Source organism: Falco peregrinus, chromosome 6 (assembly GCF_023634155.1).
Source record: "Falco peregrinus isolate bFalPer1 chromosome 6, bFalPer1.pri, whole genome shotgun sequence".
In the NCBI taxonomy this organism is placed as follows: domain Eukaryota; kingdom Metazoa; phylum Chordata; class Aves; order Falconiformes; family Falconidae; genus Falco; species Falco peregrinus.
Window position 1 is genome coordinate 48,683,557 of NC_073726.1, and position 26,637 is coordinate 48,710,193.

The window sequence follows — 26,637 nt, forward strand, 5'->3', positions numbered from 1 at the left end:
GAAAGGCAAATTCCTGTGGAACAGATCATTGAGTACATCTGGCATGACTATCTTAATGCAAGCTTTCAGATACGGTTTGTCACTGGGGCCTCTCTTGTAACTAGTGGAGTTTTTCTAGGATTTGCCTTTTTGCAGATCAGAAGTACAGCTCAAATCATTCTGGCAGGTTGTGCCAGAGGCAGGGGTCTAGAACTACTGGCTATAACTTTTAGATTCTGCTGTTAACAATGAGAACCCTTCAGAAGGTGATCATAAAGCCATAATAACCTAACTCTGAAAATTTTACTCTAAAATACTTTGACCTTGCTAGACTTGCTCACTTTAAGGGATATTGGCAGACTTCCAAGTCCTGTAGGTAGTGGTTTTATGTACATTCATCTGTAGCAGTCTCTTACACAACCAGTCTGTGGGCACACCTACTGAATCAGTTGATTCTCTTTTAGTTGAACTATGTGATATTGTCTGACAGAAAGATAACTGCTTGTAGTTGGATCTTGGCCTTCTGGGCTGTAATGAAATTTCTCTGGTGGGGTTAAATCTTACATAGTCCCTACAGGGTTGTTGCTCTGTGTAATGAAATCATGTACATTCTGGAAATGCGTACTCTTTCTAGGAGGTGTTTCTGGGAAGATTCCTTTCCTTTCCATGTAGGTAGTAATAAAACTGATCAGTGACCAGTGGTAAGTTCTGACACAAATTTCAACCCATATATGTTAGGTAATCAAATATCACAATATTGTGATATTTTAAACATAGTAAGAACTTCTTTTGCCTCGTGTGACCCAGAAGCCACCTAGTGAACTTGAAAAGCAGTATTAAAATGAATGTAAATTTTTTATTATGCCACATCATAAGTGTCTTTAAGTTAGTTAAAATCTGCTAACCTCCAAGCACAGCTCTGCACACTTAATAAGAATGCATGCACAACATTGTGCATGAATCTTTAAAAACCTGTACTGTGAAGTCAATCCAGAAACTAAACATCACCTTTGTCATACTAAGAGGGAACAGCTCTTCAATAAAAAGCTAAATAAATGACAAATAGTTGTTTTTACTAGTCTATTTTAAACTACTTTAAGTGCAGTTAAGAGTTGTTACATGGATATACTACGCTATAGTGGTCTCAGTATCTGTGGCTAAGCATCTGAAAATATTTGAATATATAGCTGCTTTTAATTTGAGTCTTTGGCTTTCAGCTAGCAGTCAGCTGTAGCAGGCTTTTAGAATTTTTACTTTTTTTTTTTTTTTTTTTGCTTTCAGGCTATATGAGTGTTGTCTAAATATTGTTAAAGTACACAGAGGAACATAACACCTGGCATATTTATTTCTGTACTGACCTTTTTTTAATAAGTCTTGTTAAAGCAGTAAATGAACAAGAAAGATAATAAAAAGCAAATAAAAAGCCTACAGATCAAATGGAATGAATAATTAAATATGTCAGTTTATTCCATAATGTTAAAATGATGCAGTGTTGCCTGGTTAGTACATACATAGAGAATTTTTAAATCTGAATTTGGAGAGCAAATCAATTAAAGAAGTGACTTGTCGTTTGCTCTTGCAGTTGTGGGGACAGGGAAGATCCTTGCTTTCATGTTTGCGTGGAAGGTTTTTGGTCTGCGCGAAGCACTGCAGCACATTAACATTTCCCAAAGCATTTAATGAATGTTTGCAAATCTACAGGCTTCCTTTCTAGCTGACATAGAATATAAGCCATTCAGGCCACCTTAAGTTGCTGAAACGTTAGGTATTCTTGTTTTTGTTTTATTATAAGTAGTGTACAGAAGCTAATTTTTAAGGTACATTTCTGCCCAGACAATGCTGGGAGCAAGTACTTTTCCTCAACTTTGGAAAACAGTTGATACTCTGGAACCAAAATCTGAACTGCAGCTAGGTTAGTGTGTGTTACACTCCTGTGTACAAAAGGTGACACCTCTAACGCGTTTCTTCCACTTGCTTGCTTAGCTGCAGGCAGTCTACTACAATTGAAACATCCCAGGAACTAGGGGGCATATGCTGAAGCAGCTGCCATTGCAGTTTGCACTATAATTTCTTGGACAACCCTCTATTTCTCTGAAATCAAAGTGATACCAGCAAAAGCTTCTTGGCACAGCAGCAAATACAAATTGTTCTGGGAAAGGACTCTCCAAAATCTGACGTAACTACTATCCATGTGACTCCTGAATTTTTGGCCTTGGCCCTAGCTGTGAAACCTGGACATATGTTGTGGAATTTTCAGTCAGGTAATAGGTAAAAACTTTCCTTAGAAATAATAAAATTGAAGTCAAGGCATGACAGACTTCATGGATGAGCAAAGGGCAGTAGCTGAAAGGAGGAGCGGGACTTGCTTGGGGAACTGTTGGCACTGTTGGTTTGCAAAGGAGCTGTGGTGCAATCTATGTGTTTCTCAAACTTGTCAAGTAACTCACTACAGAAAGTGAGAGTATTTGTCAGTCTGCTTTAGGAAGAGTATCTGGAAAATGTTTTTTCAACATGTAACACAGTATAAAATACTAACTCACTGTGTGGAAGTTGTAATTAGGCTAGCATCATTTGGCTAATCTCACAGGAGGCGTATTTTTGAGGGTTGGGTAGTGGATATAGAGCTTTGTCTGCCTGCTGAGACCACTAAATATCTGATTTATAGATGGTGGCTTATGCAGGTTAAATTACTCTAAGGACATGACCAAATGAGAAAGGGAAAAAGTATTTAGACAATCTTTCTAATGCCTTGATCTTTTAAAATGAGTACTGTGTTTTGGGTTTTGTTTTGTTTTTCCACTTTCAAAGGTAGAGGTCTCCAGTGTCAAATGTTAGGGTGTTTTCTACAGGATTGCAGAACTCCCTGCTCAGGTACAGAGCGCTGGCTCAGTGCAGTGCCAGTAACCGTGGTTGGGCTCCAAGGACAGCATGACTTGTGTCTGCTTCCTTTCCCACTGAGCTCTGCTTTGTTGCTTTTTTCTGTGCTGTTGCTATGACTGAATATGGTAATATGTTTATAAGTCTTTTACACCAAAGCCAACCATGTGATAAAACATATCCTTTTAGACTGTCTGAATAGAAACTTAAGAGAGAAAAAAAAATTTAATCTCTTTAGGAAGTTCAAAGGAGAGGGACGAAGGCAGGCTAGGAACAGAATGTTGATTGCAGCTTCATTTCTAATGAAATCATGTTGGTGAATAAGCTGCTAACATCCACAACTCTAAAAATAGAAGAAAAAAGTCATCTGAGTTTAGTAATTAGGAACTAGCATTAAAAGAAAATTGGCAATGTCTTTTTAGGTCTGTGCTTTTGAGAAACCCTCTGGATTTAGCTTGAATGTAAGATGAACATATACCATTTTCTGTTGGTAATTTTTTTTAAATGCTCTGAATTAAGATTACAAGCTGCCTTAAAAAGACCATCAGGTTTATCGCAGTATTTTATGGCGTAATAAAATGATATATGGAAGTTAGGTAGGGAAACACATGACTGAACTTCATTATCCTGCTTTAAATGATTCTGTTGTGCTGTAATAGCCAAAGAATGTGGGGAACAAGTTTACCTGAGTTGGACAGCCTATATCTTCATGCAAGAATGCTATAATGAGATGAGTGAAACTGTTTGAGTGTGGCAGTGGCTTGAGAGAGGTTCTCCCAATTCTCTGGGGTTAGGGAAGGGAGGCAGTGACTTTCAATTAGCTGAAAAATAACTTTTTAAAATGCTCTGCAGCATCTTCTGTTGTTTTCATAGACTTAGCAGAGAAGTTGGTTGGTCAACTCTGTGACTCAGTTCCTGGAAGGTGTAAGTCATGGATGGCGAGTGTCTGTGTGACAACTCGACCAAGCAGAAAAAGAATAGTCTGTGTTGCTGAAAAGGAATAGTCTGTGTTGCTGTTTCAGAAGCGCTATCTTCGTCTAGCTAACATGGGTTATGGCTGTGTAAGAATCTGAAATACCTATTTGCTTAATGAAATTTTTGTTAGCTATAATACAAATAACTTCTATTACCATGTCTGCTTAGACAATATAGGTAGCTTTATGTTTCTTCACAGCATGTGAAGCTTACCAGCAATACTGAAAGGGATTCTTGGGTAAAACAGAGGTCTGTACTAATGCCTAATTTGAAAATTGTGTCTATCATACATATTTATACCCATCACTATGGGTTTAATAATAGACACTACTAAGGATGTAGCAAAATCCATTCTCTTTTAAGTTTGTATTGTATTAATTAAGCAATATTATCAGTTGTTGTGTCAAGTATCCATTCAAATTGAATTGAATGTATTCCATAAAATCATCGGCTTTGGAGTCTGCAAAGTTTTACAAGAGTATTACAAGAGTAAACACTTGTTTGTATGGTGTGATAGAACTCCTCACTATTATTTTTAAAAGGTGAATAATTCTGAGATAGTCTTAATTTCCTGTATCTCCTTCTATATGACTCTTAAGAAACATCAATGCATAGATTGGCAATTTTTTAACATCTTGGCAAATACTGTACCAGGTAAAATGTATCCCAGATAAAAAGCATGATTAAACTAATTTCAGATAAAAAGATGAAGTTGCAAATATTAGATGAGTAAAAGCAAGACAATAGAAGGAAAGATATACTGAAAAGAAAAATGTACAAAGTTAGAGCATGAAGAGGCACGTAACTGTCAGTGTAGACATTATTTCTGGAACAAGCTATGCTTGTTCCTGTTTATGCAGAGTTGACTGTACTGCAATATTCTAATGACAATATTAAGGTTTCCTCTTCCAAAAAAATCTGTTTGATTAGCCAGTGCTGCTTGTTGATATGAATTGACAAGTTTGTCTGTTTCATCTTTAAAGTCTGAATTATGGTTAGTGCAGTGTCTGGCCATGTAAACATCTTGGTAAAGTAAACCCCTCAGATTTTTAATTATGTTTCCACAGATATTATTTGAAGAATAATTTTATCATTACCTGAGGGACACTATCCCAGAATAATGAAACATTGTTCATATTGCCCTATTCAATTAAATATGTACTTCTGACACCATCATGTTCTTTGGAGGGCTAGGACAAAACGCCCAAGATATCCTTAACGATGCTGAGATCCAAATTAAATTGTGACTCTGAAAACATTATAAAGGCTTTAATCGCCTCTGTCCTCCTAGATAGAATTTTAACAAAAATAAAAAACCTGAAGGGCTTTCTATATGAAGGGTCTATAACACTTATCAAAAGGCAAGAAAAGACAGTTAAAGGAATACAGGCTGCAAAGCTGTCATTGATTGTAATTTTGTTATGTGACTCTTACTGTTGCTGTTGCATTATTGGTGTTGCCTTTTTAGTCCTGCTGTCTCCTATGATTGATAGTTCTTGACTAGGTCTGTGCCACATTGAGTACTATTTTGCATAAACATATTAATGTAGCCAAGAAGTTGCATAAATTTGCTCTGTAATGTATTGTAACTGAAGGGTTGATGAAATGTAAGATAAAGGGTTTAACTTCACTGTATTAAATTACTTTTAGATTTGCAACATGGTTTTAGCAGATTAAGAAAGATCAACCTGAACACATTTTTTTTGTACTGAATCTGTTCTATGCAATTTAATGTGCAGTGCAACTGCACTGTTTCTGAGCACTTCCCAGTAGTCTGTTAAACAAAGTCACTATTGTTTCTTGCCTGTGACTCTCCTCTTGCAGTCCTGCATTTGGGAATGGTTTTTGTGTTGGATGGGAGAGAGGAGCGGGGGTTTTTTGGGGTTTGGTTTGTTTAGTTTATGAGCACTGAATTTGTGCCTGAATTGTGTGCATAATACATGTTTTCCTGTGTATTTATATTACATGAAGACATGTTCACCACATGTGCCCAGTAGTTGGACTAGAAGGCAGTGAGCTTTGTAAATGAGCCTTTAGTATCAGCAGGAGGTCATTCCACAGTTAACTCTACCCTTGACATTTTAGTTCTGGCCAAACAGACACAGATGTATTTTCAGTTTGCAAACATCTCTTGAGAGGAAAAGTCTGCTTTCATTTGCCAGTACTCTACACTGACAATACATGACGGTTGCTACTCAAGCTTGTTCAAAATTACATCCGAGGTTTTGTACCATACGCTCAAAATTTTGTGAATCCCTGTTAAAGGCAGTTCAAAAAATAGTTTCTTTCCTTACCCTTAGAACTTAAAAAAAAAAAAAAAAAAAGATGATTTAATAGGTTTTTTACAAGTAATGTGGTGACATAAGTGTAACTTAACCTAGTTTATCTTCCAAAATTGTCTGAATTGCTATCTCAAAGTAATTCAGTTTAATCTCACTAACCGGGAAAGTGTGTTTTCAGGATAGGAATATTTTAAGACTAGAGAAAAATTTTACCATAGGGTTTTATTACTCTCTGATTTGGTGAAACTTTAATTTTCTTTTCAGTTAGACAAACTTTCAGCATTTTGTTTTTTTTAATTAATTGATGTTATCTTACTAACTTGTGGAACTTCTCTACGATACAGTTTCTTTAATGGGTTATCTTCTGTAATGTGCATGAGTATTTGCAGTGTATGTTGTATATAAAAATTTGAAAGTAAAAGGGAAAAAATCGAGTATTGAGATGACCCATCACCAAGTACAAGTAGTGGGTTATTTTAGTTCATTAAAATTGATACAACAGTTTTAGCTGAACTTGGTTCAGAGAGAAAAGTCTGATAGGAAAGTTGTTTTTTTTTAAAAAAAAAACAAAACACAACCCCAGCCTCTTCAGTACAAACATTCACTCCAGTACGAACTTACAAGCATTTTAAAAGATTGTGTGAGAAACTACTTAAAATTGTGTGTAAAGACAGTGTTTTAATGTATGATTCCTGCAAGATGCTTAACCTAAGAGTTTATTTTAAAATTTTTGTAGCCTTCTAAAAAGATTTTCTTCCTTTGCAGCTAACAAATAGGCAGTAGGGGCACACACTAAAAGTGTCACTAGCTGGAGTAGTTGTCACTGATGCGTTGCTATTATGTGCACATGGAGCCACTTCAAAAAGGAGGATTCAGGGAGATCTGCTTGTAGTAGAGGCACACCCCTTTTCAACATGTGTGCTATTTATGTCTTTTTTTTCCTGGAAAAGCTACTTTTTTTTAATTAATATTTAGTTGTAACTATTTGAATTGATTTTAAGGTGTAAACTTAAAATACCATGCCAAGAGCTGGTTTTCCAGAAGGTGAATATCAGCTGAAACACTGATTTATTTATTTTTTATGTATATGACATCTTCTGTGGACTAGTACTTTCAATAATAATAATTTTATGTATATTTAAAAATATTCATAAAAGTATATTTTTATGTGTACATTTATATAAATAATCTGGAGGAAATGTCTTCATATATTTGTATGCTTACTATCATCTTAAGAACTGTTACAGTTGCTTTCAAGAAGATTCAATTAGTTCTATTTGTAAATGGAAAGTGTTGCTTGTGACCCTGTTTAGTAGCACAGTCATAGCAGCAGAAAACCTTATTCCATTATATTTTTACTTTTCAAAACAATGTTATTTATATTAACATGTAGGGACAATGTTACATTTTCTTCCAGGAGGATGGTACTGCCTGAGCAGGGAACTATGGTTCTGTTGCCTAATGCTTTATATTGCCCCTTGAGTCAAAAGAAAGGAAAAGATTTTTGCTATTTTAAAAAGAAATGTAAATAAGAAAATTCTTTAAAGTTTTGTTGTTGTGGTCTTCAGGAGGCAGAGGGTTAAATCCATCAAATCCAGAGAGAATTTTGGCACTTAGCTGCACTGTAATTAAGATGTTTTCTCCAGAGTTTATTCAGAGCAGTGTTAATCAGTTGTGTAGTAGCTTAGACCATTACTGCAGCAGTGTTTTTGAGTAACAAATGACCTGTGTAATAATACATCTGTGTGATTCCAGTTTTAGTTGACCTTATTTTGCATAATGAAATATGATTTTGCTAATAAAAATTTTTTTTTCAAATAAAACAGGTTTTAAAATAAAACTTTTTTTTCTTTTCTAGGCTTGTCATCTTTTTTCTTTCTTTCAGTGTATGCAGGTCATGAAGTATGGCCAAAGGTTTTTATTTTTTTGATGGCCCAGTCTCCCTGTGGTTTTCTGCCTTTGGGCTTATTTGCAGTATTAGGTACAAATACAAGCCTGGATATAGGCATGGAACAAAAAAACGTACTCATATGTATAATGTGGCAAACAGTGGAAATCTGCTTGTATATGTAAGTGTAACTAAGCTTTAAAAGATAAGAGTAGCCTTGTCATGAAATGTACTAGTTCTTATGGAGAGGTAAATAAAATGCTCTATCCTGAAGAGCAGCCTTGAAGTAAAGGGGAGGGAAGTAAGAGACCTTGTGTTGTTTGGCACACATCCAAGCTCAAATAGGTTTGTTTGCTGCTGACACTTGTAAGGAGGGCTGCCAGGTATTAAACTTAATGGACAAGCAAAGCTTAGGGCACCTAATATCTAAAAGTTAGAGAGATGGGGTACGTGTAAAGTAGTCTTAAAAAGGGATCAAAGCTATAGCTGTAAGCCTTCCAATAGTTTCCACAAAAGTGAAAAATGACATCTAAGCTGCTTATTAGGCAGCCTGTGGTTGTTAGTCATGTAATGCGATGAGGCAGGACTTACTTTTTCATCAGGCCTTCATATCAAAAAATGAACTTAAAAAGTCCTGCTGATGTAACAGAAACATATTTTTGAGATTTTACTTTATTGGCCCAGTGTGGAGAGAAGTGGGGGTGGGGGGGTGGTGGAAAGTAAGAAGTAAGCAGGCTACTTTTTGGTAAGTGACTCAGTTCATGTACAGGACAAGATGTGATTGTTTATACGCTCAGGATGTGCTGCCACAGCATTAACAAAAATTAAAAGATCTTATGCATGACGGAGCTATTGTTCTCTTGTTTATAAATGGAAGTTTTACAATGGTTAAAACAAACAAAAACCCCATGCCTTGGGTCTTCTGCCTACGATGGCTGCTGTGTCTGGATTTAGAGTGGTTTATCTCTGAATGGTAGTACTTCCAAAATTCCATGCTACAGTAAATTCTTAATGTGCCTGTTACAAAATAGGTTTTTTGTAAGTGTTGCTAGCTCAAAGCGATAAAAAGTCATTAATTAAACATTCTAAAATCAGTGTTGTGGGTTTGATTTTTGTAGATCTTTAAATCACGCATTTAAAATTTCCTTAACATTGTCTGTATTTTGGGGGAAGGAGGATTTGGTTGGTTGTTGACTATGACGTTCTAGATGGGGGTTATTTCTCTATAACAGAGTGCAAGAAACTTCCTAATATTCCTTGGAATCTCTTGTGTGATTGTACAGTTCCAGGAGCTGGGATTTCAGGAAATGCATAGACAGTCTGAATAGCAATGAAATTAATTGTCGACACTGAAACAGAAAGAACCAGGTGGAGGGAGCAGGTGACTTGTAGCTTTGTCAAGATGGAATAGATGATTTGTGATGTGCAGTTAGGCAATGGAGCGATACGAAGGAAAGCACACTAAATCACAAGTGGTAGGAAATCAGAAGCATATGCACTGTGAAAGTGGTTAGTCATAGCAGGGCTGTGGCTGGCTTTTTGTCAAATTCTCATTCATAGAAAAGGATTTAATAATTGCAAATGTATAGCAGGTGGCTTTTCACAAAGTATTTCACAGTGTTCAGGAAAATTTCGTTCCTGCCACCTATGTGAACATCTTTTAGGAGAAGAAAGCTTACTATTGAATGGGAGGGGAAGAAAATCCATAAAAGCTAGGGGTGGGGGGTGGAAAGCACTTATTAGAAACACTAAGAGTTGAACAGTTAGTCTAGAAGGAGATACAGAATGTCTTGCATCACTCTTCAAAAATATGCGACCTCCGCACTGATTCATAGTGGCTGTATGTTGAGGGATTTGTGTCAGATGAAAGGCATTTTCCTTCAGTGGAGTGGGAGTGCAGGCTTCTCGTGAGCACTTCTTGGTAGAACCACTTGTGTAGCACCTGGGGCTCCCAAGTACTTCCTTACATTGCTATAGAAACCTGAGACAGAAGGGACATGCATATAGAAGGTTTTTTATATTTTGTATTTATATTCTTAAACAAAAAAAATTTGTTTAAGAAGTTAGGAGAGAGTATTTGAATGACTCCTTAATTAACGGTGCTTATCTGAAGCAAAATAGTTTGTGGGGTGTGGAGCCTACCTCTTGCCTGCTTAAGAAACTTAAGCATAATAAATGTGAGTATTAGTTTATAGCTATATTGTTTTCCCTTGTCAGAACAGTTAATTATATTTTTTTTAACATGACTGCTGGACAGTAAATGGAAATTAGCTTGCTTACTTTTATAAAGGTCTGTTGAAGTTTGTAGAGTCTAGGCACAGAAGTTGTCTGTGTTGGAACTGGTTTGCTTGTGTCAATTTTATACTGTGGAACAACCTGGAACAGGACTGTGTGCAAGTCATGACATGGGAGGCACTTCATGGATGTTTTTGGGTTTTGAAGGAGCTGGTGTTAGCAATGACCAGAGAACTGCCTCTTCCCCTCATTGTTCTCTTCTCCCATTGTTGGTTTAATCTGAAATAGTACTGTATCTAAAGACTTATTTACACACAAGCAGTGAGTGACCTAGCTAAATTGGCCTTAGTTCAATCCTTTCATTATAAATTAGATAAAAGGTTATTTCTGTGATACTCCTAGTTTGAACTGAGCATGTCCATAGGATTTGAGGCAAAAGAACACTGGTGTGAACTTGGTTGTTTGGGTTGCAGGTTATACATGGCTATTTGGCGTTGACCAAATTAGACCAAGAGAGGAAAACCTGTCTTTCTAGTAACACCAGAACTTATATGTATATGCTTCCGTTGCAATTGCTTTCTACAGAGTTTATTTTAAAGCATTTTGAATGTCGAGGGGTGTTTTGGGGTTTTTTGGGTTTGTTTTTTTTTGCTTAAACTAAAATTACAAGTTCACTTATATCTTTCTTGAGGTGCTTGTGCTTACAGTCTCAACTCTGTGGTGGTAATAAAAATAATTAAAATGGAAGGAAAGATAGGTGATCAAACTGACCCTGAGGAGGAGTGGGTTCTATGTTTGAGGTCTTGCCTAAGTTGCTTAGTATAACAACTGAATTTTTCTAATTACCAGACCTTGTTGGCATAGTGGGGAAAATTTTCAAAAGTATCCAAAGCTGCACAGGCTAGTCTGCCTGTCTATGACGCCTTACTCATGAAACAGCCTTGAAGCTCCCCAGCCTTTGAGTATTGAGTTATATTCAATACCTGCCAGAGGGTATCTGGGTTTATCTTTGACTCTCACCTGGAATAAACCCCTCACTTATGTTAGTGAGACACCTTACAGATTTAATGTTTGTCTTTTTGATAGGTGATAGAAGAACTGTTGATGGTAAAAGAGCCACCTTCTGCCTTACTTGACTCCCATCAGTGTTTGCTGGGTGGGCTCAGACAAATCCTTTACCCTGGATCTCTGATTTCCCCAGCAAGAAGTAGAAGCAGGCTGTCTCCCTCCATTTCTATATTCTCAACCCTCTGCATGATCATTAGTATGATGTTCAGAGTGTACATGCTTCTAAACAGTACTATCAAGCAGCTCTTTAAAAAAATGTGAGCAGAGGGTATTTTGCTGTTATGTATTGCACAGCAATTTGGGTACGGATTTTATGTAATGTAAAATATTTTATGATGATTAAGCACTGTTTTAAGCCTTTCATAAGGAGACTTCTCCTGTGGATTTTAGAAGGTGCAGTGAATTTGAAAGAGATGGTAAACTTTCTCCCCAAACACGTTTCTGCTTTGGAATATACTGGAAAAGTAACAAAATCTCCTCTGCGTGCTCTTTTACCCATTGGAACCACTGTGCTTCTGGTATATGTCTGCTTCTTAACAAAAGAGAATTACTCCTCATTATTTTTATTGCTATTGATAAACCATGAAAGCTTTAAAACTGTTTTAATCCTATCTTCTATGTTTCTTAAGGGATTCTTTTTCTAAGCACTAAGCAGATAGCCCTCTAAAAGTCTTGCATGATGGACTTGAATTGTCATCATAAGCTTTTGTTTAGCTTGCACAGTTATGACTGGCAATGGTAATGAGGCTGTTTGGGGAAAGAAAAAAACCACCAACGACCAAACCCAAAAACACCTTTACATTAAGCCTATTCAAATAAATAATCACTTTGTCTTCATGGTTTGTTTCTATTAGTAAGACACACAAAGATGTGGGCTTTCTGGAGCCTGATGAATATATGCAGTCAATGACTCAGTCTTGCAAATGCTTTTTCTCTATGCTTCTTTTAGATGCTTCTTAGAGTATAAAAGAAATTATGAAATTAACAGTAGAGTTCAGTTTGACACCTAAACATAGATGGCTGAGCTCTCACTTGTTGGTGGAGAACCTCTGACACAGTCAGTGGAATGCAGGAAATGATTCATCTGAACAGCCATGAGATATTTGCTTGACAGTGGGCTGCATGCTCTCTATGCTCTATTTGCTATGGATTTCTTTCTCAAAAGTGGATCTCACCCAGGATCTTTGGGGAAAGAAAGAACATTTTATGTCTGCTTTACATTTTGCAACCAGGGGATATAATGGCCAATCTACATAGGCTGTCAGCACGATGTTCTCACCTGTTCAGCAGTTCCTGTCCATATGGAACCCCTTTCTAGCAGTCTTACCTGTGGCATTTGGGCATGTGGGTCCTTTTGTACTCTGGGCTTATTGTTAGCATGGCCTGCAGATCTGAGCTTGGGTTGCTTTTGCAGATGGTAAATGAAAAAACATGTGGATCATTTATGATGCCAATAAAATCCCTATCCTTGCTTTTGTGATTGGGTTTTCAAAGCACTGTTTTGGTCTGAGTGCTGCTTTATGAGCAGCGGGGTTGCCTTTTACCCAGCCCTCCGCTTACCATTTAAGACTGAAAGTATAGCTGCCAACTCATGTGTAATGAAAGGTTCCTAGCAGTGTGCCTGTGGTTGTTGCACCGAGCAGTTATTCCACTATCCCTTTCAAAGCTCTGCACTTTGGCCTGGGATGGGCTGCATGAACAGCCTGACCATGCAGCCAGGCATCTGCTTGGCTCCTTGGAAAAAGGCGGGTCAGGGCAGAAGGAAATTGCTTTACCTATGAGAGGTACCTATCTAGTCACGTGTAGTGTCTGGTTCTGATGCAGGCAGGGAGCCTGAATTGCTGCACTCCTAAATAACAGTTCTTAAAAGCTAGTTTTCAAGCAGCACAAACATTGCAATTAGTTCTCAGCTGGGTTATAGCAAACTGCATATGTGAACTGCACCATAAAATGGTCTCTCCAAGCTCCATGTTTCTTCTTTCAAGCTAACATCAGCTATGACTATCCCAGCAGCCATGTGCAAACTTTTTTCCCTGGTTTTCCTAGAAGCCAGATCCTGGGCATGTCTCTGGTATTTCCTCAGACTCTGGGCTTGTGTTACCACTTGTCTTGGAACTGCTTCCTCTCATTTGCTGCTAATCCCCAGCTCCCTATTAACTGCTATCGTAATAGGAGAGATGTATAATAATTCTGTTCTTTTTTTCTTTAAGTGCTTCTCTTTTCCAAAATATGTCTGCTCCGATTTTGGCTATTGAGGCCACTGCTGTGTATATATATTTATTTTTCTATTGGAGACCGCAATGACAATCTTTTTTTAAAAAAATAATAATTCAATCTCTCAGCAACTTCTTTATTATTAACAGCTTGGAGCCCTGTCAGGTGTTGGTGACCTAAGAGTCACAGAAAGAACAATGGCATGGATGGCATTCATCCATGTCTCTTCCTGTAGCGTAGCTGGAAGACCACTCACATAGTTTGAGGGGGATGTGTGTTCAGCCTTCCTGCATGTGGGAAGATTTCAGCCCACATCACAGGAGAGTGCAGCAGTCCCTATGGGGATGAGGTACCATCTTGAACTCTACTGACAGTCTTTTGTTCAGTATAAAGAACTGGGCATTTGATACAGCAGGACGTGCAAGCTACACTTACTGTGCTTCAGGAAGGAGCATTAATTACTAACACAGAAGGTAATTCTTGTCTCAGGATTAGACTGTTGCAGCAAGGTGGATTTGGGGTAGGATTTGAAGTTGGATCTCTGTTGTCTTGGGGTTGCTTTAGTGTTGAGCTATAAAGCAATCACAAATGAATCTTTGCCAAACTGTTCTACCTCATCAAGGTAGAAGACAGGTGATAGGCCACTTGTCTACTGAGATACCTGGGTCCTTCAGTGTCTACTTGCTTCTGCATTAAAAGAAAGAAAGAAAAAAAAAAAAAAAAAAGAAAAAGAAAGCAATCAGACAACAAAAACCCAAACCAGAAAAAAAAAAAAACAAACAACCCCAAACAACTAACAACACCATCCCGCCCCCCCCCTCCTGCCCCCAGCTCCCCCAAACCTAAACCCAACAAAGTGCATTACGTCAACAGAAGGTTTCAAGAGCCTCTTAGTGAGCTCTTAATTCAGTAAGCCGAAAAAACTACTCCTAGCAGTGTTTTGGGAATTTAGACATAGTTCTTTTCTAAACTTCACAGAATTTGAACTGACCCTATGATAGGTTTTACAAATTTCAGAAGTATATTTGCCAGATGCTGAATTATTTCCTCCACTTCAAAAGCAAGGCAGTTTTCAGCTTCGATGCTATTGTTCTTATTATCTCTTATTGCTGTTGTGACCTTGGAAGTTCCAGGAAGCCGTGGGGTGCATGGTGATGATAGACCTTGCTGACTGCTAGACTCCTGTGAAGGAGAGGACATAAGGGAGAAGGGATCTGGTTTGGGCTTGTATCCAATTATTATAACATATTTTTAGACTATTTTGTACTAAGGAAGTAAACACTTAATGCTGTGTAAAGGTTAGAGATAGACCCACCCATTCTTGGGAGTATGTACAGCTTGTCCTGAGTGACATCAGTGATAGATCTGTGTGTATATGCAATTTGGTGATTTATTACAGCATAATTTTGTGCCAAAGCTTATTAAAAAAGGTCTTGGGTTCTTTCAGGAAACTCTTATTTTATACAGAGCTTTTTCTCTTTACTGAATTTGTCCAGACCCAGTAAATCCATTTAAAGGAATATTTGCAATATGGGGTTCAGATCTAGTACCTAAGCTTTTCAGCTCTTTGCCTTGATTGCTTCTCTTTACTGTATGGGCCTTCTGGAAAGATACAAGTATCCTATGTCAAACTATTTTTGCTTATATTAAATGTATATTTTAGTTACCACAACAGTATTGTGAGTCTTACTGCTTTAAAAAATGATCTGTAAAAGCTATTCTTTTTCTATTAGTTATGTTTCTAAGACTTGTTCAATTTAAAAAAAACGACACCAGAAATCAAAAAAATGCACACAATAAAAATGGAAGCTACTTTTGACACTTGTGGGTTTTATCACTCTTTTAACAGGTGTCACCCTGAATATAGAATACCATCCATGTGTGTCATATCTGTGCAAATACTAAAATGAAATCTCATCAACAAAGTAGATTTTCAGTGAAGCACATATGACTGATGGAATTAAATCATATACAATTTTTATATATTCATAAAATTTACTTGCATGTCTTTTTAATTATTAAGCATATGGTTCAATATCAGTTATTTTTAACAACCTGGTAAAGTGCAGAGCTATTAGGCAGCAGCATTGGTTTAATCCCCAGAACAGAGTCCCAGTCGTAAAGGTTACCATTAACCGATATACTCCAGAAGAAATTGTGAACTCTAGAACTCTTCAGTTTGCATGTTGGAAGTGTCCATTTTTCTTAGAGATTGGTGAAAGTGAACTTCCATCACCTGGTTTGCACCATGAACAGTGCATTAGCAAAAGAAAAAGGAAAAAAAAAAAAGCACTGTAATTCTCAGTAATATAAGGATAAGAGTATAAAGTAGGAGTAGAGATGATCTTGTCTCTGAAATGGTCAGGTACAGATCTAGTTTTATGGCTGTGTTGCCTCCTATGTGTTTGTAACTCATCATGGTAGACACAGAGCGAGAATAGTTCTGATCAACCTGTTCGCGATGCATATCACTAATAGTAGGACACCATATCTGGTACCTGAGCCTGTATTTTAAGGGCAATACAGAAATGCTGGAGAGAATTTCCAGGAGGGCCACCAAAACTGTACAAGGGTGGGAAAACAAACCTTACCGCAGTGCTTAATGATGTTTTTATGGCTTTTTTAATCAAGAAAGTAATTGAATGGTGATCACTGAACATGCATGTGCATATAGGTCTTGCTGCAAGATTTTCAGTATTATAGATAAATACTGTAGTTGGAAATCAAACTTTTGACATAGTATCTCAGGTATTTTGAAGAGTAGTTAAAGCATTTCACAAATTTGTCTTTAAAAGATACTTTGATACAGCTTGTGATTTGTCGGAAATGGTCTTGCCTGAGCAATTTGTATTAGTACCCTCTGGTGTTAAAGCTCTGAAAGCCCATTAGGGCTGGAGTGTTTCTTAAGCAGTCTCTACAGATATGATGATGCGGCAGCTTTAACGAAATACACCTTCTTTGTCACACAGCCTAGTACAAGACCATAATACAGATGAAGCTGTTTTAGTTGGGTCATTCTTGTCTATTGCCTCCCCTGTGGCTTTGACTTTCTGAGGAAATACTTTTTATGTTTTGTATCAGATTATCTTGCCTTTCTGTTGTTTGTGTTGTGACCTGATCGTTTTTGTTACGCTTCCTCAGAGCACTGTTAAGGTGTATGGATCCTATACTTGAGCAAATGCAGTTTTCTTTCAGAAGTTTCTTTCTGCAAATCCCCCTCAGTGCATTTGCTATTAAAACAGTTTGCCACAGCAGTTGAAGTTGTTAAGCATCTTCATCAAGCATGCCAAGTCAAATGTGGGCCCATTCTTTCTCTATGCTCTCTGTATTAAAAGCTAGCAGCTTCTTCTTGTTGAATCATGTGGTAAATTTCCAAGAATTTTCAACTAGTTGTGCAAAAACTTTGAATTGTGTGACAAATTTGAATGGGAGGAACATGTATCAAAAAAGGACTTAACCTAGTAAAATACACTGGACAGTTAATACTGCTGTAGAGGAGAACATGTGTTTACATCTCTATCGGTTTGACCGTTTCTAAGAGAAAGAGGGAGTGATTATCAGTCATGATGTCTTTGAAACCGTTAATAATAAACAATAATTTTAGGCACCTTGTCTAACTAGGCATTGTTCTGATTTAATGAATAACTGTAAATGATTTTGAAAATCTATACTTGAATAATTTCCACTCTAATTCATCTTGCTGCTTTTTTAATAGGAACAGGCAGTTCCTTGGGCTGTTTGTCAACCTAGGGAAATTGAGAAAAATGCTTCTTAATTTCAAAGAAAAGTTCATTCTGTTTTGCTACTCGAAGCTACTTTATATGGTGTACCTGTTATAATTACATGCAGAGAAGGAACTGGACAGAGAAGTTGGATTTTAAAAAAGTAAAATTTAAATGCCATCTATCTTTGTTCCTCTCAGGTGGAAAGACATGACATGAATACCCTGAGTTTACCACTTAACATTCGCCGTGGAGGCTCTGACACCAACCTGAACTTTGATGTACCAGATGGGGTCCTGGAATTTCACAAAGTCAAGCTCAGTGCAGATAGCTTGAAACAGAAAATCCTCAAGGTTACGGAACAAATCAAAGTTGAACAAACAGCTCGAGATGGGAATGTGGCTGAGTATTTGAAACTGGTAAACAGTGCAGACAAGCAACAGGCTGGGCGCATTAAACAAGTCTTTGAGAAAAAGAACCAGAAATCTGCCCACTCCATTGCCCAGCTGCAGAAGAAGTTGGAACAGTATCACAAAAAGCTCAAGGATATTGAACAAAATGGATCTTCCAAAACTACTAAGGATACATCCAAAGATAACCTGAAAGATATTCAGCATGGAAAGCCTCGTATCTCTGGACACGGAACAGAGAGCAGCAAGTCGGGTGTGCCAGGTGTATCTTTGACACCACCTGTCTTTGTTTTCAGCAAGTCTAGAGAGTTTGCAAACCTGATCCGAAACAAATTTGGTAGTGCAGACAACATTGCTCATCTCAAAAACACCTTGGATGAATTTCGGCCAGAAACGAGTTCTAGAACGTATGGGGGAAGTGCCACCATTGTTGCCAAACCAAAATACGTTAGTGATGATGAATGCTCAAGCGGAACCTCTGGCTCAGCAGATAGTAATGGGAATACTTCCTTTGGTCATGCTGTGGCAAGTACCCTGGACAGTCAAGGAAAGCTTTCCATGATTTTGGAGGAACTAAGGGAAATCAAGGACACACAGTCCCAATTAGCTGATGATATCGAGAATTTAAAAACACAATTTAAAAGAGACTATGGCTTTATTTCTCAGATGTTACAAGAGGAAAGATATAGGTATTTTTTTAACTGTTTTCTTGAGATTATTTTTGAATTGGTATAGAAGCTATTTGGAAAGTGTAAATGTGGGTGTGTGCTTGTGTGTGTGATATTTCAGAAGCAAGAGGAAAATATAATTCCAATGAATATCTGGTACAAAAATGTTCCTTCCAGTAACTGAAAATATGTGTAGAACATTAATACTTTCTATCAGATGGTGTGGTAGGTCTTTGCCTTTTGTTGAAGGCTTGTCAGAAAATTCTCTCATCTGGCATACTGTATTATGTGAATATTACGTATAGGAGAAGCCAATTGTTTCTTAACTGGTGGAAGGATTCTAATCTATTGTAACTTGAAAATGCTAATCAGTCTACAGTGTAGCAGAGCTGACTTACAGCTGATAAGTATACCCTTTAGTCCCGAGTGCCTTGTCCAAATAACTTCTCAGGCATATTGCTATTTTGTGGACACAATGTCACTTTGTACCTGGTGTAACACACAGCTGTGAAATGTTGGTTTAAGTACTGTAGCATTGTTTCCTCTTGCATTTGTTACTTGGCAATTAATTTCTTTATCATCCACTGTGGAAAGTGACATATGTTCTACAGAGGGCTTGCACCTGCTCTACCTATTTTCCATTTGTCATATCGCTTGTTAAATTAAGTGTTGATTCTTGAAGTCTTTACTATGCTAATTGGCAAAAATTCAGTATGAAGTGCAATATTTAATGTTTCCCTTGTTCTTGAATTACACGGGGAGGCTGGATAGCAGGTGGTAACATGAGGGAGGAAAGAACAGAGCAAATGGCCTTCTGAACTCAGGACTTGGTTTCAGGAAAAGGCAGAGCAGCCTTTTCTGACAGCTCACTGCTATTAAGATCTCAAGCCTCCTGCCACTATTTCCACAGCTAGACTACTTTGCCTCCATCATTTCTGTGCCAGCTGCACAGAAATTGTTTGTGTGTTAAATCAAGTTACAAACTCACCAAAAATATTTCTGCTTTCCTGATGGTTTACTTGAACTGGTTTACTATGCAGAGACATGCCAGAACAGGCTGTACATGAATGGCAGCACCTCACAGTTGTGTTTGAGAGGGGATCCAGGGAACATATTTTTCCTTTCACTACTGGTGAGCTGTTAACTGGCTCAAGCTTACTTGTGAAACCATATCTTCTTGTCTAATTGAAGAGTGAGAATGGGAAAATGTGTGTTGGATACTCTGAGGCACTGTTTATAGTTCTTATAATTTGTCTATGATGTACAAATATTTGCTTTTTAACACCCACTGCCAGCAAGAAACACTAAAAAAAAAAGGCTTTCAGTTTGCTGAATAAATGCTTATGAAGAGTTTCCAAAGATTTTACTGATTTCACTATGTGCTCTCTAATGCCAGTCAGTCAAATCTATAGCACACTGAGAAATTACCATTTAAAATGTGTAATTGTTTTCATGATTTAACATTACTTGAATAGAAGGCACTAAATTTAGACCTTTTTTCCTAATAAGATACGAAAGATTGGAAGACCAGTTAAATGACCTGACCGACCTTCATCAACATGAAACAGCAAACTTGAAACAAGAGCTAGCCAGCATAGAGGAGAAAGTGGCGTATCAGGCGTATGAGCGGTCACGAGATGTTCAGGTACTTCTTTTTCACCTTGTCATAATCTCGTAACGTTTTGTAGAAATCTTGTACTATAAAACCCTTGCATCTTTCTGCATCTTTGTGTAAAAGGAACCTCTGGAAAGATTTAAGCCCATGTTTTGTCTATTTTAAGGTGAAAACCCGGCATGCTTTAAATCGATGACAGTCTCTATTTTAATAAATTCAGAATTTTATCTGCTGGAATTGATGATATAGACTATGCAGATTTGTGGATGAAGAATGTCCTGGTTTAGTTTCTTGCACCAGAGGAGGAAGGAATTGAATCTCCCTGTATTATGTAAACGCCACTTCTGAAAGTGTCCTAACAAACGTCTGGCTCAGACTTTCTCCAATAGGTAGTCATATCACTGGCAAGACTTATTATAATTTGAATTTAAGGTAAAAAGTAAGAACTCTAATTGATAAATGGACTTGTAGATTTCCCAGTTATAGTTTAAGAGGTTTAACTCATAGTCACAACGGCCCATGTAATCAAAGCTGTAGCATACGTTCACCTCTGTGATCAGTTATAGTCATTTCTGGCTTCAATCAAAAGCCAGTAATAATGTCTACAAGTTTGTTCTGACAGCATGTAGTTACATACTGTAATATTTATATACAATATAAGCATTGATATAATGCATAATATTTCTACCCAAAATCTGAGCAGGTGGTGAAAACATTAGTTTGCCTTACCTTGGGCTTAAATTCGCTAACAACTAAGTAATGCTCAAAGACTGTCTTCATATTGGCTCGGATGGTGGTGGGGGGAGGGGGGAAGAGGAAAAAAACCCCAAAGCAAAACAAAAACCCAAACCGGAAAAAAACACCACAACCAACCAACCCTGTCCTGTCCACCCCTGTGCCCACATCTCTAAATGTAGAGAGCGCAGGCAGCAAGATGATCACACTGTTTCCTGATTGGTGTGAGACTTGGGAAACTCCTGGGAGCAGAGTGGGAAAGGGATGTTGCTGAATCGAAGCATATCTCAGGTTGTTTTGTAGGTTTAAGGAGAGTTCTCTTATGCAGGACTCCTTTCTGGGATGGCATCTTGAGGATGTAAAAACTGAGCAAGACCCAAGTTCTCCAGCAGAATGGCTGTGAAACATTTGCTAACTCAATAGCAGAACTCTGGCGGGATGTCAGAGGCTTTTAAAACTCATTGAAGTGCCGCGTTGATACAGCCTTGTTTATCTCTGTACAGTTGGATCTGTTTAAACCTGTCTCTTTGTGGGGTTTTAGATAGGCTAGAACAGAGTAAAAGCATTTAAATTGTGGCTGGTTTAGGTAACAATGTAACTTGGGAGTACTCTGTCCGTAAGGGATGGGCAGATTGTTTTTAAAACACTTTCTCAGCCTCTCAAGCAGAATTGCAGGTATTGGACTTTTGCACCTGGACTTTCTTTAAAGCAGCACAAGAAAATTTGCAAATACCATACGGTCAGAGTGAAAGAAGGCCCAGGAAAGTTCTTTAGTGTGTAATGGAGAGCATGTGTGAATCATAAGGGACTTCGTGCCACCCATTAAGAACTGTCTCCTATATTATTACTAATTCCTAGAACAGTGAAAGGAAGCAGCCTTTTGTAAGGTGCTGTGCCATATGCTTTGCGCTGACGTTGGTGCCTGGCTGGTCACATGGTAAGCCAGTTCTACTTGCCAGAACAACGGAGAACTGACCAGCAATATAAAGCTAATAACACTGTGCGCGGTGGTTTTGTTTCTTCTTCACGGAGGATTGGGTTGAATCGGCTTGCTGTCTGATCAGGTGAACACCTGCCAGTGCAAGGAAAATGTTTAGAGTTTGAGACTGAGGAAAAAAGTAGGGATGCTGGAGCATGATTTTTCCCTTTTACACAGTGGTAAAAGGTTATGTCAACTTGATCAATCTTGCTAAATTATAGCTTTGCACTGTGTAACATAGCAATCCCCAAGTCCCAACTCCAGTAAAAAGTGGCATTTTTGGCAAGTAAGTGAAGCAGCTGGAAATTTTTCCATGTTTCACTTTGAAAGGGCTTAAGCATGGGGTTAGTGACTTAGGAAGTGTTTTACTCAAAACACCATTTTTAGTCCACCCTCAAGCAGAAGAGAAAGGTCTGCTTTCTTTAGAACAAAATGTGAAGTGGAATATATCGTGTGAGAGAGAGAATCCCATAAAAGCATCACCACTGTCTCTGCTGCCAACTTGGAGTACGGATTGATGAGCCGTCACACTACAGAAGGAAAAGGCAATCTGTTACTGAAGGCTCAAGCCCTGCACTGTACCATGGGTGGCTTTGAGAGAAAAAGTAACATAGACCAGAGAGGGTGGTGTAAACCAAATGCTACATGTTGCAAAGTAGATTTAATTAGTATCACAGCAGGCTTGTACTGCCCTGATATTTTCTATAGTATATATGAAGAAACTAACTATGATGTTGTTCTAATGCAGTGCAAGTTGCCACGGCAACAGCTTTCCCAGTACTTTATCTCATCAGTATATGCAGGAAACATTTTCTGTTGTGAACACTATGAGTTACGATACTTCTTCTCAAGCATGAAAAATGTAAAAACTACATTTTGGACAGTGTTGTCAGACTAGATTATGCTTGAGCAGGCAGTGATACAAAAACACACGCAGATATATATGTGCACTTATTTTTTAAAAAGTTGGTGGCTTATTCAAATTTTAGGAGTCTATAATAAATTATACTTCTAATCTAGCTGATGGATGGCTCTGCAGCCAGAATGGGAGGAGTGCTGTATGGAAATATAGCTGCCCTAATTCTTATTTTCTGTCTCCAGGAAGCCTTAGAATCATGCCAGACCCGGGTTTCAAAGCTGGAGCTTCATCAGCAAGAACAGCAAGCACAGCAGTCTGAAACAGTTAATGCCAAAGTGCTCCTGGGGAAATGTATAAATGTTATCCTGGCCTTCATGACTGTCATCTTAGTATGCGTTTCTACTATTGCAAAGTTCATTGCTCCTATGATGAAGAGCCGTTTTCATATCATCTGCACTTTTTTCGCAGTGACGCTGCTGGCAATATTTTGTAAGAACTGGGATCATATAATTTGTGCCATAGAAAGGATGATTATACCAAGATAAAGCTTCTGGTCTAGCTACTTTCTTTGTCCCTTTTTTATTTTTCTTTTTTCCTTTCCCTCCTTGTTTTTAAGTGCTCTGTGTATACAAATCATTTTTTGTCAGTTTAAATGTGCAAACTGGATGGAGAAGACCACAAAGACTCTTGGGCTGCAAGGTATAAATACAAACACGCATACTTGTTGGCAGTCAGTTGCCTGTTCAATTCAATTGTGTGTAATTGTCTGTGATGAACTGCTTGCTTATGTCAGTCTTCTGCCTTAATACAATGGTTTTTTCCACTTTACAAACACACACCCACAAAAGATGGTATGATGCTCTGAGAGGGATCCAAGCAACTCCCGTGTCAGGTGTGCATTTTACTAGACTGGAGTGCAAAGAGTGTAATCGGGCAGGAGTGGACCATAATGTGTATCAGTCCTGTTAGACTAATTAGTTTCCTCTCTAAATCCAACTAGAATAAGAAGCCAAATTATACAGTCCTATGTATTGATAGTTCTTGATTCTAAATTAATGGGTATCTGTATACGGGATTTTTAGTTTTCAGGACCAGCAAAACTTGATGCTTCTGCTAGTAACCTTTTGCACAGAGAGTTTATTGTTTGTAAATTAGACCGGTAATTATTGACCATAGTTTGTGGTTGTTCTATCCTGGCACTGTTCCTTATCACATTTGGGAAGTTCATAAATGTGGCAGAAGACTTCCAAACAGGAACTGAATTGAACGGCTGGATCTCCAGGCCACTTTGTAAAGGAGCAAAGTAGTAAGTAACTGGTGGATAAGTTGTCATGCAGACCAAAGCACGCGCTTGCTTCAAGCCCTGCAAACTGCGCGGGGAAAGAAGTACACAGAAAAGCAACATTTAGGTTAGCCTTTGTTAGCACTGAATTGTTGGGGTGCTCGGAATGCAGAGCAGATAGGTGGTGGGACTCTGGGTACAGTGGATTTCTTCCCTGTGTCAGATTAAGGAATGTGGAAGGAGTGCAAGTGAGCAGCTTCTGAGGGGAGCAGGGAGTTAAACTTCTGTAAATATACACACACAGTGCAGGCTTTCCTGACAAACGTTCCTGAAAATAATATATTAGCGTACAGTACCACGGCTAGGAGACAAGGTTGGGGTTTTTTCTTACTGGAATTTATTTTGCTTGGTTTAAAAATCGCAAAAAAAATTTCCTTGAAATCTACTTGTCTTTCAGCCATGATGAACAAGATCTTAAAAACCCCCAAAGCCAAAACAAACCACCACAATCATAATTATTCTTCACTGTCCATTAAATGGAAAGACAGTTTCTCCAGTTGTTCAGTGTTACTTATTTAGAAAATAATTGTCATGACAGATTTTCTTTTCAGTTGCTGTATCTGTTATGCTGGTTTTATGGGATTGGGGGGTGGGGAATTACTCAGTGTGTGTATTTCTTTTTAATCAAGTGCAATAGTTGGTGTAGAAATTCAGAAGACCTCATTCAGAAGAAAGGGAGTGGGGAAGGGGAGGCGGGGGAAGAATTCTGATATTTTACCATGATAGGATTAACAGTGAATATAGTTACTTTTTGTGGCTTCAGGGAATGAAGGGCAGAACTAACTGCATAAATAATTATATGACTCAGCATTTATAAAATTAAAACAATTTAATAATCGTTAAAGAATTCTTTATATGTGCTACATCTTTGAACGGAGAGATCTGGAGGGATTGTGCTGGCTTGCAGGCACCAGAAATTGATCACATCAGGCATGTTATCCTAACCCAGCCCTGCCCCATCTTCAGGGGAAGGTGGAGTGTACAACCTAAGTCCTGCTGAGAGGGATATGACTTTTTAAAGCTCAGACTTACCGATTTGTTTATCCCTGGCTGTGTCAAGAATTACTATATAGATACATTCTTCTTTTCCTTAATGTTTGGGGTTTGGGGTTTTTTCGTCTTTGTGTTTACCTCTGTACTCCTGGTATCCCCTGAAGAAGGGAAGTAGTACTAAGTATAAAACTTTTCTGTCTTGATTTCTGTATGTGCTCCTGTTGCTGTTCGGTCCAGGGAGACCTTTCTTCTCATGTGTCTCAACCCATTTTGGTACTTATATGCATGCATTGCAACAGGCCTTCACCCCCACCTTCCAAGTGCCTGTCCTTAGCCTCAGCCAGCTAATAAACTGCAGGGATTGCTTCCACCAATGCAGCTCATAAACTTATCTCCACAGGAAAGTCCCTTCCACAATGTTAATGAGGTTAAAAGGAAAAAAACAGCTTTTTCCTGGCATTTACATCACAAGAAAGGGTTTCCTTTGGTTTGTTTTTATGCCCTTTTGATGTGTCCTGAGATCCTCTTGGTCTTTTCCACTGTTTTCATATAACTTGTTCTGATCTTCATTTTTGAAAAGGCGTATGATGTCTTTTTATAGTCTGTACTTTCCATTTCGTTAGCCAGTGAGTGTGCTTCTATTCAGTGTCCTCTCCTTTCTGAAATCTTTTCCTGAATTCCACCATCCATTTTACTAATCATCTCTATGACCCTCCCCTGCCATTTCCATAGGCCACAAGATGAATACATCCATTAAAAAAAAAAAAAAAAAAAAGTCCTGGTACTGATCCTCAGAAAGCTGTGACTCTTCATGGTGTTTTCTTGCCATCTTTATTACAACCTCCATTCTTCTGTGGTTTGCACAGCCACCTTCTGGTTTGGCCACTTGAGGAAAACACTTTGTCTAGCATTTTGTTAAATGGGTTCAGAAGGATACATGTGCAAGAAAGGAATACCATGTGTTCATCATTTTTATGTAAGAAAAACTTTGCCTGTGGTTATATGTTTAAAGAGAAGATCCTCCCAGTGCTAGTGTATGTAGTTAAAAATGTAATGTCAAGTAGTCTTGGGGTCAGGCAGGAAAAAGTTTAGTCACTTTTCTTATAACAAAGGAAGCTGGTATGGTATGACCTGGGGATGTGAAGGCTTCTGCTCCAAGGGCATCCTGTTACAATTCTGGAAGATTACCTCAGTGCAAAATGAGGGCAGAACATAAAATCAGTGGGCTTGTGAAAGATTACTTGCTGTCTTGATAAACTCTGTCTGGGTCCAAATTGGAAAGACCAAAAAGGTCTTGCCTTTCCATATTGGCTTTATATCTGGCAGAGGACACAGTAAAAGCTGTAAAGGCTGCATAATGTTAGTCGTGCAAATTAAAACAACCCTAATTGGTACATGGGCATAGCACTTCTATAGGTTATTTTCCCAGCTGAATGTAAATCACTGGAGGATGTGACATGCACCAAGAAATTAAAAAAAAAATAAATGTGAAGGGCAAAAGCCTGCTTTCAGGTGCAACTGCTATAGTTTTACAGGGAGTAAGGCTGCAGTGCCAGGAGCTCTCCCAAGCAGAGGGCCACCCAAAGGGGAGGGAGGTCTCCCCTCCTGCCTTTGCCCTTCCATCTCTTACCTCGTGCTGACTGTGGTGTGTGGTGCAGTCTTCCATGTGCCATGTTCGCTCACAAGGCTGGAAGAAGCACCTAGCAAGAGCGGTGGAAAGCTTTCCACATCTAGAGACTTAGAGGGCTGATGGGATGGTCTTGCGAGTGTGAAGCGGGGATGGAAAGTGAGAGGAG

General features: G+C 38.3%; 1 protein-coding gene across 7 annotated transcripts in view; it reads left to right on the plus strand.

Annotated features, from left to right (window-relative positions):
- Window positions 1-26,327, plus strand: part of TMCC3 (transmembrane and coiled-coil domain family 3) — a 145,331-nt gene extending 119,004 nt beyond the window's left edge. For all 7 annotated transcript variants that reach the window (XM_055808067.1, XM_055808068.1, XM_055808070.1 and 4 more), the window contains 3 exons: window positions 17,441-18,339; window positions 19,828-19,963; window positions 22,749-26,327. In XM_055808067.1, the coding sequence (XP_055664042.1) occupies window positions 17,441-18,339; window positions 19,828-19,963; window positions 22,749-23,051 (1,338 nt within the window). In that variant the 3' untranslated portion in view covers window positions 23,052-26,327. The remainder of the gene's footprint in view (window positions 1-17,440; window positions 18,340-19,827; window positions 19,964-22,748) is intronic.
- Window positions 26,328-26,637: the final 310 nt, after the last annotated feature.